The sequence below is a fragment of the Xenopus laevis genome, chromosome 4L (assembly GCF_017654675.1).
Source record: "Xenopus laevis strain J_2021 chromosome 4L, Xenopus_laevis_v10.1, whole genome shotgun sequence".
Lineage (NCBI taxonomy): Eukaryota > Metazoa > Chordata > Amphibia > Anura > Pipidae > Xenopus > Xenopus laevis.
Window position 1 is genome coordinate 116,005,491 of NC_054377.1, and position 12,809 is coordinate 116,018,299.

General features: G+C 40.8%; 2 protein-coding genes across 2 annotated transcripts; one reads left to right on the forward strand and one right to left on the reverse strand.

Moving 5' to 3' along the window:
* Nucleotides 1–1,201: 1,201 nt before the first annotated feature.
* On the reverse strand, nt 1,202–5,528 carry LOC121403097. Its single transcript, XM_041590683.1, has 3 exons — nt 4,186–5,528; nt 1,843–1,873; nt 1,202–1,611 (listed from the first exon to the last, which is right to left on the reverse strand). Exons 1-2 carry the CDS (start codon nt 5,118–5,120, stop codon nt 1,867–1,869), a joined length of 942 nt encoding a protein of 313 aa, XP_041446617.1. The 5' UTR covers nt 5,121–5,528; the 3' UTR covers nt 1,202–1,611; nt 1,843–1,866.
* A 36-nt stretch (nt 5,529–5,564) lies between these two features.
* Nucleotides 5,565–9,971, forward strand: LOC121403098. Its single transcript, XM_041590684.1, has 3 exons — nt 5,565–6,713; nt 9,025–9,055; nt 9,287–9,971. The coding sequence occupies exons 1-2, from the start codon at nt 5,779–5,781 to the stop codon at nt 9,029–9,031; spliced, it is 942 nt and encodes a 313-aa protein (XP_041446618.1). The 5' UTR covers nt 5,565–5,778; the 3' UTR covers nt 9,032–9,055; nt 9,287–9,971.
* Nucleotides 9,972–12,809: the final 2,838 nt, after the last annotated feature.

A 12,809-nucleotide genomic window follows, 5' to 3' on the forward strand; every position in this document is an offset into this window, starting at 1 on the left:
AGTTCCAATAGAAATCTAGCATCAGAATGAATCTGCTTACTGGCTGCTGAACATGGCATTTTAAAATCATATTAGAGAGTGCAAATTATCACAGGAAATCAATGTCTTCTTTACACTTTACACGAAGAGGTCAATTTACTAACAATAGAATTTCAATTTTTTTAATGGTTTTCTATTTTCAAATTTCTAATTCAAAAATTCAAGTTTTATTAAGGGGGTTATTTATTAAGGTTTTTCTGGGGGAAAAACTAAATTTTTTGGAGTTGTATTATACCCCAACCCTGGAAATAGCTGAAATCCGAAAATACACCATCTAAAACCTGTTGAGGTCATGTAGGAGTCAATGGCAGAGGTCCCTTGAACCATTTGAAGATGTTAACAGCTTTCATGAAGAAGAAATCATTTGAGTTTTGAGTTCATTCCAGTTCATTCAAGGTATAAAAAAAACATCTAACATTGGAGCTTTGATAAATTCCTAAGTGTAAAAACCCCAAATACCGCTTATACAAAACTTCACCAGATAAAAGTTGTCAAGGTCCTATAGAAGTCAATAGGAACTGTGCTGATCTTTTTGGACCACTTTAAATTAATTCGGACTTTAAGAGGTTTTCTGATTTTTTTTCCGCTAGGAATTGCCCAAAAAACTAGAATTTCTAGAGGATTTCGAGGTATTTGTATTTTTTAGCACAGAGTTCAGCATCATCTTTCATTTGTACCTTTCATTCGTACTTTTATTATTCTGATTTTTTAATAAATCTCATGCCATTTGTAGTTTCAGAGTTTGTGAGTTTAGTCGTGGTTTCAAAAACCACTAACAGAGACTGTTGATAAACAGGCCCCTTAAAGTTAATTTATATCTTATCTTGTACCTCCTTTCTGGTCAACATGTGGACACAGACTTTCTTAACCAATTTATTTGTATTGTCATACCTACTATTTAGTACTTTTAAAAATAGTTTCTTAAGAGATAGATAGTTTAATTGTGGTTGTATCTTTTGCGTCCAGACCTCAGTGAGTGTCTTTTCCAATGATACAGCCAACGGCCTTTTCAAAGCTTCAGTCAGAAGGAAGGCAGTTTGAGATACAGAAAACAAAAGCATTTAGCAGCTCGGGAGAATGTTCTGCCCCTGCTGCCCGTTACACATATATTTATCACATCTCATATCAAAAGCATTGGTTTTTAGCATCATAATGATAACTTGGTCTTTCACTTTGTCTTTAATACACGTGGAAAGCAGCAATGTGGCCAGTCCCGCTGTCTCACAGGTGCTCCGTCCACACACCTCAAATCTTGTAAACAATCGAAAGCGGAGAACAGAGGAACAAACTTGCAGAATAACTGCTAAAGTGCAATTTTATTATAGTCCACACAACATGTTTCGGGCCTCACAGGCCCTTTTTCAAGTGTGAAGTGCCAGTGCAAAGTACAACATTATATAACCACACCTGGGGGTGTGTCACCCCGCCCCCACCCATCATAGAGGTTTAACAATAAATATAAATATAAATATAAAAACATGTAATACATGTTAAGGTGGCAATATGTATGTGCAAGCGGTGAAAAGTGTCGACTGTGTTCTAAAAGTCCAAGATAAGAATCTCAACGTGAACCTAAAATGTAACAATAAAATGTAACAATAAAACAAACATTGTTAACACCAAAATTGGATATAATTCCATATATATAAAAGTGGATATATTTCCATATATAAAAACACTTGAAATAGTTTGTTAGAACTGCTAATAAAGCCTACTAACAGGGCAAGCAATGCTAAACATGTATTAATCATAGGCTATCGGTGCTAACTCATTAATATATATATTAAAGTATTCAGCTCTTACCCACAGTAGAAATGTAGGTTTTTCTCAAAATCTGGAATGAGAGAAATATACAAATGGCAGTTAATACAGAAATGGAGATAAGCTCCAATAATCATTCAGGCCCATAGGTGTCATAGTATTTAACTTTTTTATCCAAAGTGCTTCACGCTGCAGAAGCAATTTAGAGAGGTTGCCCCCTCTTTTAGGTCTTTTTACCTGTTCGAGCACCAACCATTTTAATTGTATGAGACTGTGTCCGTGGGATGTAAAGTGTCTAGATACAGGGGTATCTGACTGTGTGCCAACTTTATAATTCCTAATATTGCCTCTGTGTTCTTTTATACGTTCTTTCACTGACCTACTCGTTTGGCCCACATAGGCTAACCCACAAGGGCATTTTAGCATGTAGATCACATTTTTGGTCTCGCAAGTACAAAAATCCTTTAGCCGAATGGTATTCCCTTTTGTCGGATGATTTACTGTGTCCCCTTTTATAATAGAACTGCAGCATATGCAATTCAAGCAGGCATAAGTGCCTTTTTTAGGTGGTCCCCAGAACATTGTGTTTGATTGTTTCTGGGTAACATCAGAGGGACAGAGACAGTCTCTAAGGCTACGTCCTCTAGTATAGCTAAAGAGCGGAGGTTGTTTAAACAGTGAGCCATATGTCGTATCTTGTTGTAAGATCGGCCAATACTGTCTAACGATTTGTTCAATTTTTTTGCTTTGTCTACCAAATTTAGACACAAAGGGAATTCTCTGAATTTGATTAGATCTATTTTTTTCTTTCCTTTTTAAGAGTTCTTGTCTGTCCTGTTTGCTTACTAGAGTCTCTATTGCTTGAAGTTTTGGTATATAGTATCCTCGTTGTGAGAATTTTTTTGTAAGCAAATTAGCCGCTGATTTATATTGTGTATCAGTCGATGCAATGCGGCGTGCACGTAAATATTGGCTTTTTGGTATGGCATTCAAAGTATGGGGGTTATGGTAGCTAGAAGAGAGTAAAAGTGTGTTACGGTCTGTGGGTTTAGAATACATCTCAGTTATGATGCTATTACCACAGATACCTAATTTTACATCCAAAAAGTTAAGTGATGTATTCGACCATTCCCCAGTGAATTTTATCGTCGGATGGTGAGAATTGGCTTCAATAAGCAGATTTTTGAAGGTATCTTCGGTACCTTGCCAAATAATGAGTATGTCATCCACATACCGCCAATATTTCAAAATGTGCCCCTTGAACTTACCCTGCAAAAAAATTTTTTGTTCAAGATGGTGAACAAAAATGTTGGCAAACGAAGGGGCCACCGACGCACCCATCGACGTACCCTGGCGTTGCCAGTAGTACTTGTCATTGAACTTAAAGTAGTTCCTATGCAGAACTAAAGTCAGACAATCTATAAGGAAATAGATAAGGTGATGTTGGATATTCGTCTCCAGTAAGGTTTCTTCAACATAGGCAATTCCCTCGTTTTGGGGTATGGCAGTATATAGACTTTGTATGTCTATACTGCAAAGGCTTACGTCCGGGCTAGTTAGGGTCAGATCTTGTAATTGTCTGAGTAGGTCAGTCGTGTCAGTTAGACATGTAGGTATATTTTGTACTAAGGGCTGCAGATACCGATCTACAAATTTTGAAAGAGGTTCCAAAATGGAACCTATACCCGATATAATAGGGCGCCCTGGTGGGTCAGTCAGTGTCTTGTGAATTTTTGGGAGTAGATAGAGAACAGGTGTACGGGGATAGTCGGTGATTAAAAAATCTTTTGTGGTTGAGTTTATGATCCCACTTTCCCATGCGGCTAATACCAGACTATCTACTTCCCGTTTTATAGACCAGACTGGATCGGTAGGGGTGACCTCATAGTGTTCCACTACAGACAATTGTCTGTTTGCTTCCTGCATATATTGACATGTGTCCATTATGACAATTGCACCCCCTTTATCGGCTGGCTTTATTACAATATCAATATTGTTAGTCAATGAGTGTAGGGCCTCTTTTTCTTTTTTTGTAAGGTTAGCCAATGATCTAGTGTTACCCCTAACGTCCCATATTTTTTGGACCTCCTGTTTAATCACATTTTCAAAGGTGGTAATTGCTGCATTTTCCACTACTGGATTAAAGCTACTAGGTTTTTTAAATTGGATATAATCCAGTTGGGTACCGGTATCTAGATCTGGATAATCTTTGAAATGCATTTTTAATTTAAGGCGTCTGACAAATTTCAAAAATTCTATTTCCCATTCATACACATTATTCTCATAGTAAGGTACATATCCCAAACCCTTATTTAGCAGAGAAACCTCTGTATCAGTCAGTGAATATGAGGAGATGTTGATACATAAGTCACATGAGTCAGTTACCTCGGCTTGGAGTGGAGTCTCTGTGGATATTGCTCCCTTGGTATAGGTGCTCGAGGGTTTTTGTATGAGCGCTTCGGTGGATAGCCCTTTTCCCGTGGATCCACATCTAAAAAAGGCTGGCTGGAGGTGGATGGGCTGTAATCGTCGCTGCTGCTGGACGCATATGACTCCATATGTGCAGCATTTGGAGTGGAGCGATAGTTCTGGTGCGAGTATCCGTGTGGGGCTGGCAATCCGGTCCGGGAACTTCCTCTGGTGCGTTGCCAATACTGTCCCTCTGCTTTCCGGTACGTTCCTCTGCCGCGATACTCCCTCTGGCGGCCACGATCTTCTCTCAGGTAGGAGCGGTCTTCCCTCTGCTGGTAACGGTCCTCCCGCCATGTATAGACCCGGTTTTGAAGATAATCGTTCGCGTCTCTTTCTAGTTTCGATGCTTTTTTAATTGCGACCTGCTCACGCAGTCTATTGAGTGGTTCACGCTGCTGTGAGAAGATTTTAACGGCTTCTTCCTCACCTTTATCCGCAATTATTTGTGTACGGAGTTTTTCAATATCTGATCTAATTGTCTCCACTTGCGTAGAGAGATTATCGACTGATAGTAGCATCAGGTCCAGGCTACATTTATTGCATATGGCAAACCACTGTTGGTTAAAGGCAGGGTCTTCAATGCCTAGATTAGGCTTAATGTCCAGCCGCAAGCCTCTTGGGATGCGCTTTTGTTTAATATACTGGGCCAAAGTGCTAACATGCAGTGTAAGGCTGATCTCTTTCTTTTGCAGGTTCAATAACTGTTTTCCAGCGTCATATTCTGGTGAAAAGTTGGAAACCTCCAACTGAAAAGATTCAACACGCTTCAAAATACGTTCCACATCAGAATCCTCATATGCGAAGGTGGATGTGTGGTCATTAGTGCTTGGGGTGGATTCCACCGACATGCTCAGGTAGGTTCTGCTTACGTGTATATGGCGGAATATAAATGTCCTTCACTTTGTCTTTAATACACGTGGAAAGCAGCAATGTGGCCAGTCCCGCTGTCTCACAGGTGCTCCGTCCACACACCTCAAATCTTGTAAACAATCGAAAGCGGAGAACAGAGGAACAAACTTGCAGAATAACTGCTAAAGTGCAATTTTATTATAGTCCACACAACATGTTTCGGGCCTCACAGGCCCTTTTTCAAGTGTGAAGTGCCAGTGCAAAGTACAACATTATATAACCACACCTGGGGGTGTGTCACCCCGCCCCCACCCATCATAGAGGTTTAACAATAAATATAAATATAAATATAAAAACATGTAATACATGTTAAGGTGGCAATATGTATGTGCAAGCGGTGAAAAGTGTCGACTGTGTTCTAAAAGTCCAAGGCCCGAAACATGTTGTGTGGACTATAATAAAATTGCACTTTAGCAGTTATTCTGCAAGTTTGTTCCTCTGTTCTCCGCTTTCGATTGTTTACAAGATTTGAGGTGTGTGGACGGAGCACCTGTGAGACAGCGGGACTGGCCACATTGCTGCTTTCCACGTGTATTAAAGACAAAGTGAAGGACATTTATATTCCGCCATATACACGTAAGCAGAACCTACCTGAGCATGTCGGTGGAATCCACCCCAAGCACTAATGACCACACATCCACCTTCGCATATGAGGATTCTGATGTGGAACGTATTTTGAAGCGTGTTGAATCTTTTCAGTTGGAGGTTTCCAACTTTTCACCAGAATATGACGCTGGAAAACAGTTATTGAACCTGCAAAAGAAAGAGATCAGCCTTACACTGCATGTTAGCACTTTGGCCCAGTATATTAAACAAAAGCGCATCCCAAGAGGCTTGCGGCTGGACATTAAGCCTAATCTAGGCATTGAAGACCCTGCCTTTAACCAACAGTGGTTTGCCATATGCAATAAATGTAGCCTGGACCTGATGCTACTATCAGTCGATAATCTCTCTACGCAAGTGGAGACAATTAGATCAGATATTGAAAAACTCCGTACACAAATAATTGCGGATAAAGGTGAGGAAGAAGCCGTTAAAATCTTCTCACAGCAGCGTGAACCACTCAATAGACTGCGTGAGCAGGTCGCAATTAAAAAAGCATCGAAACTAGAAAGAGACGCGAACGATTATCTTCAAAACCGGGTCTATACATGGCGGGAGGACCGTTACCAGCAGAGGGAAGACCGCTCCTACCTGAGAGAAGATCGTGGCCGCCAGAGGGAGTATCGCGGCAGAGGAACGTACCGGAAAGCAGAGGGACAGTATTGGCAACGCACCAGAGGAAGTTCCCGGACCGGATTGCCAGCCCCACACGGATACTCGCACCAGAACTATCGCTCCACTCCAAATGCTGCACATATGGAGTCATATGCGTCCAGCAGCAGCGACGATTACAGCCCATCCACCTCCAGCCAGCCTTTTTTAGATGTGGATCCACGGGAAAAGGGCTATCCACCGAAGCGCTCATACAAAAACCCTCGAGCACCTATACCAAGGGAGCAATATCCACAGAGACTCCACTCCAAGCCGAGGTAACTGACTCATGTGACTTATGTATCAACATCTCCTCATATTCACTGACTGATACAGAGGTTTCTCTGCTAAATAAGGGTTTGGGATATGTACCTTACTATGAGAATAATGTGTATGAATGGGAAATAGAATTTTTGAAATTTGTCAGACGCCTTAAATTAAAAATGCATTTCAAAGATTATCCAGATCTAGATACCGGTACCCAACTGGATTATATCCAATTTAAAAAACCTAGTAGCTTTAATCCAGTAGTGGAAAATGCAGCAATTACCACCTTTGAAAATGTGATTAAACAGGAGGTCCAAAAAATATGGGACGTTAGGGGTAACACTAGATCATTGGCTAACCTTACAAAAAAAGAAAAAGAGGCCCTACACTCATTGACTAACAATATTGATATTGTAATAAAGCCAGCCGATAAAGGGGGTGCAATTGTCATAATGGACACATGTCAATATATGCAGGAAGCAAACAGACAATTGTCTGTAGTGGAACACTATGAGGTCACCCCTACCGATCCAGTCTGGTCTATAAAACGGGAAGTAGATAGTCTGGTATTAGCCGCATGGGAAAGTGGGATCATAAACTCAACCACAAAAGATTTTTTAATCACCGACTATCCCCGTACACCTGTTCTCTATCTACTCCCAAAAATTCACAAGACACTGACTGACCCACCAGGGCGCCCTATTATATCGGGTATAGGTTCCATTTTGGAACCTCTTTCAAAATTTGTAGATCGGTATCTGCAGCCCTTAGTACAAAATATACCTACATGTCTAACTGACACGACTGACCTACTCAGACAATTACAAGATCTGACCCTAACTAGCCCGGACGTAAGCCTTTGCAGTATAGACATACAAAGTCTATATACTGCCATACCCCAAAACGAGGGAATTGCCTATGTTGAAGAAACCTTACTGGAGACGAATATCCAACATCACCTTATCTATTTCCTTATAGATTGTCTGACTTTAGTTCTGCATAGGAACTACTTTAAGTTCAATGACAAGTACTACTGGCAACGCCAGGGTACGTCGATGGGTGCGTCGGTGGCCCCTTCGTTTGCCAACATTTTTGTTCACCATCTTGAACAAAAAATTTTTTTGCAGGGTAAGTTCAAGGGGCACATTTTGAAATATTGGCGGTATGTGGATGACATACTCATTATTTGGCAAGGTACCGAAGATACCTTCAAAAATCTGCTTATTGAAGCCAATTCTCACCATCCGACGATAAAATTCACTGGGGAATGGTCGAATACATCACTTAACTTTTTGGATGTAAAATTAGGTATCTGTGGTAATAGCATCATAACTGAGATGTATTCTAAACCCACAGACCGTAACACACTTTTACTCTCTTCTAGCTACCATAACCCCCATACTTTGAATGCCATACCAAAAAGCCAATATTTACGTGCACGCCGCATTGCATCGACTGATACACAATATAAATCAGCGGCTAATTTGCTTACAAAAAATTCTCACAACGAGGATACTATATACCAAAACTTCAAGCAATAGAGACTCTAGTAAGCAAACAGGACAGACAAGAACTCTTAAAAAGGAAAGAAAAAAATAGATCTAATCAAATTCAGAGAATTCCCTTTGTGTCTAAATTTGGTAGACAAAGCAAAAAAATTGAACAAATCGTTAGACAGTATTGGCCGATCTTACAACAAGATACGACATATGGCTCACTGTTTAAACAACCTCCGCTCTTTAGCTATACTAGAGGACGTAGCCTTAGAGACTGTCTCTGTCCCTCTGATGTTACCCAGAAACAATCAAACACAATGTTCTGGGGACCACCTAAAAAAGGCACTTATGCCTGCTTGAATTGCATATGCTGCAGTTCTATTATAAAAGGGGACACAGTAAATCATCCGACAAAAGGGAATACCATTCGGCTAAAGGATTTTTGTACTTGCGAGACCAAAAATGTGATCTACATGCTAAAATGCCCTTGTGGGTTAGCCTATGTGGGCCAAACGAGTAGGTCAGTGAAAGAACGTATAAAAGAACACAGAGGCAATATTAGGAATTATAAAGTTGGCACACAGTCAGATACCCCTGTATCTAGACACTTTACATCCCACGGACACAGTCTCATACAATTAAAATGGTTGGTGCTCGAACAGGTAAAAAGACCTAAAAGAGGGGGCAACCTCTCTAAATTGCTTCTGCAGCGTGAAGCACTTTGGATAAAAAAGTTAAATACTATGACACCTATGGGCCTGAATGATTATTGGAGCTTATCTCCATTTCTGTATTAACTGCCATTTGTATATTTCTCTCATTCCAGATTTTGAGAAAAACCTACATTTCTACTGTGGGTAAGAGCTGAATACTTTAATATATATATTAATGAGTTAGCACCGATAGCCTATGATTAATACATGTTTAGCATTGCTTGCCCTGTTAGTAGGCTTTATTAGCAGTTCTAACAAACTATTTCAAGTGTTTTTATATATGGAAATATATCCACTTTTATATATATGGAATTATATCCAATTTTGGTGTTAACAATGTTTGTTTTATTGTTACATTTTATTGTTACATTTTAGGTTCACGTTGAGATTCTTATCTTGGACTTTTAGAACACAGTCGACACTTTTCACCGCTTGCACATACATATTGCCACCTTAACATGTATTACATGTTTTTATATTTATATTTATATTTATTGTTAAACCTCTATGATGGGTGGGGGCGGGGTGACACACCCCCAGGTGTGGTTATATAATGTTGTACTTTGCACTGGCACTTCACACTTGAAAAAGGGCCTGTGAGGCCCGAAACATGTTGTGTGGACTATAATAAAATTGCACTTTAGCAGTTATTCTGCAAGTTTGTTCCTCTGTTCTCCGCTTTCGATTGTTTAAATGATAACTTGGTATCTGGGTAGAAAAGTTTGTATCTAGCCAGATTTAAATTCTAAGGTATGTCTGTTTCTTAATAACTCGTTACCTAATTTATTTATAACTGTCTGAATTTTATTTCCTGTTATCAGGGCCGGGCCGTGCTGACAGAGCGCCCTAGGCAGCCGGCAGGATACCCCTGCCAGTGTGCGCGCCCGGAACTCTAAGAGCAGACACGCGCTGAGAAGTGCGCACTCGCAATTGTGCGCATGCGCAAGAGCACATTCGCACAATAACCAGGCCAAGGGGAAGGGCACGGGAGGTAGTGACCGAACTATCGGGTAGGCAGAAAACGTTTTATTAGGTACCTGCCCAGCGCCCCCACATCTTTGTGCCCTAGGCAGGTGCCTCTTCTGCCTACTAGGGATGTAGCGAACGTCGGAAAAAAAGTTCGCGAACATATTCGCGAACTTGCGCAAAAATGCGAGCGGTTCGCGAACGGTTCGCGAACCCCATAGACTTCAATGGGAAGGCGAACTTTAACATCTAGAAAAGACATTTCTGGCCAGAAAAATGATTTTAAAGTTGTTTAAAGGGTGCAACGACCTGGACAGTGGCATGCCAGAGGGGGATCAAGGGCAAAAATGTATCTGAAAAATCTGCCTGTGTGTGCTTGGAAGAGATAGTGTAGGGGGAGAGCTGTTAGTGATTTCAGGGACAGATGATAGTAAGTTTGCTGGCTAGTAATCTGCTTGATACTGCTCTGTATTGGAGGGACAGAAGTCTGCAGGGATTTGAGGGACATTTTAGCTTAGGTAGCTTTGCTGGCTAGTAATCTACTGTTCTCTTTAAACAACTGCCATACGTTGACCTTGTAGGCATTGTTTGCCCAGTTTTTTTGGACGCAGCCACTGAAGCACAGTTGCCAGAAAAAATATGCCATATAAATGCTGAAAATAGTCATTTTTCGCCATACGTTGACCTTGTAGACATTGTTTGCCCAGTTTTTTTGGTTGCAGCCACTGAAGCACAGTTGCCAGAAAAAATATGCCATATAAATGCTGAAAATAGTCATTTTTTGCCATACGTTGACCTTGTAGGCATTGTTTGCCCAGTTTTTTGGTCACAGCCACTGAAGCACAGTTGCCAGAAAAAATATGCCATATAAATGCTGAAAATAGTCATTTTTTGCCATATACGTTGAGTCAACGTATGGCAAAAAATGACTATTTTCAGCATTTATATGGCATATTTTTTCTGGCCTCTGTGCTTCAGTGGCTGCGGCCAAAAAAACTGGGCAAACAATGCCTACAAGGTCAACGTATACACTACTACAGCGGTGGATACGGATTACGTAAAATATATTATGGCTGCTTGAAAAAAGTCACTCCGGTGTTTTTTCTGGAGACGGTAATATTATGGATATTTAGACAGAATGGGAACAAGGTCACACAGCTCGATGGCGGGTTGAAGAAAACAGTGTGCAAATAATGCCTACAAGGCCAACGTATACACTACTACAGCGGTGGATACGGATTACGTAAAATATATGAATGCTGCTTGAAAAAAGTGACTCCGGTGTTTTTTCTGGAGACGGTAATATTATGGATATTTAGACAGAATGGGAACAAGGTCACACAGCTCGATGGCGGGTTGAAGAAAACAGTGTGCAAATAATGCCTACAAGGCCAACGTATACACTACTACAGCGGTGGATACGGATTACGTAAAATATATGAATGCTGCTTGAAAAAAGTGACTCCGGTGTTTTTTCTGGAGACGGTAATATTATGGATATTTAGACAGAATGGGAACAAGGTCACACAGCTCGATGGCGGGTTGAAGAAAACAGTGTGCAAATAATGCCTACAGGGCAAATAATGCCTAAAAGGTCAACTTATACACTACTACAGCGGTAGTAAAATAAAAAAAAGTAAAATAAAAAAAAATGAATATTAAAAAAAAAAATTAAAGTTGGTGCTGCTGAACTACTAGGAGCAGCAGATTAGCACACCAGTCCCACTCCCCAACACTGCTAGACTAATAGCACTGGGCTCTTATAGTAGTAGTAGTAGTAGTAGTAGTAAAACAACAAAAAAATAAATAAAAGCAGTCCTTACAAGGACTACTGTTATTGCAGCAGTCAGCAGATGAGATCAGAAGCAGGACAGCTGCCCACTGCAGCTACATACAGAGCACTGCAGTAGAAGGTAGATTACTAGCCAGCAAAGCTACCTAAGCTAAAATGTCCCTCAAACCCCTGCAGACTTCTGTCCCTCCAATAACAGAGCAGTATCAAAACGATTACTAGCCAGCAAACTTTCAACTGTCCCTGAAATCACTAACAGGCAGCAGCTCTCTCCCTACACTATCTCTTCAGCACACACAGGCAGAGTGAAAAAACGCTGCAGGGCTTCGGTTTTTATAGGGAAGGGGAGTGGTCCAGGGGAGAGCTTCCTGATTGGCTGCCATGTACCTGCTGGTCTGGGGTGAGAGGGCAAAAAAAAGCGCCAACAATGGCGAACCCAAAATGGCGAACGTCGCGCGACGTTCGCGAACTTCCGGCGAGCGCGAACACCCGATGTTCGCGCGAACAAGTTCGCCGGCGAACAGTTCGCGACATCTCTACTGCCTACCCCTAGTTCCGGCCCTGCCTGTTATACTGGCATGAATTATTAGGTTCTGCATTTTAGCTGTTACATTCTGCAAAAAGCTGCACCTTATAAAATCATTACTTATAAAAACATATGCTGTATAAGACATGGAGAGTTGCATAGAAATTAACCAGGGTTCCAAGGTTATTCAGGCCTCAGAGTGGGCCTCAGGCTTATTGGAATCCAACATATCCTTCACGGCATGAGTTTAACACTTTACATACAATGTCAGCTTTCTCCCCTTTGTATCTAATCCATCTTGTTATTTTAAATTTGAAAATCTCAGTAAAAATTTAAATGACCCCTAAAGATTTTGATTTGCAAATAGTGGTGGGAAAAATTTGCATCACATCTGGCTTGCCATGGCAGTGGACACATAGAAGACAGCAGATGCCAACGATAAACTGGCAAAGAAAGTCAAGATGTCAAATATTTGCATGGTATAGGTATGGGACCTGTTATCCAGGATGCTCAGGACATGGGGCTTTCCAGACAATGGATCTTTCTGCAATTTGGACACCTTCATACTTAATTATTAATTAATTATTAGTTATTCAATAATACTTAATTCATAC

Coding starts and splice junctions, on each gene's coding strand:
- LOC121403097 (XM_041590683.1), bottom strand. CDS start 5,120: ATGTCGGTGGAATCCACCCCAAGCACTAATGACCACACATCCACCTTC.
- LOC121403098 (XM_041590684.1), top strand. CDS start 5,779: ATGTCGGTGGAATCCACCCCAAGCACTAATGACCACACATCCACCTTC.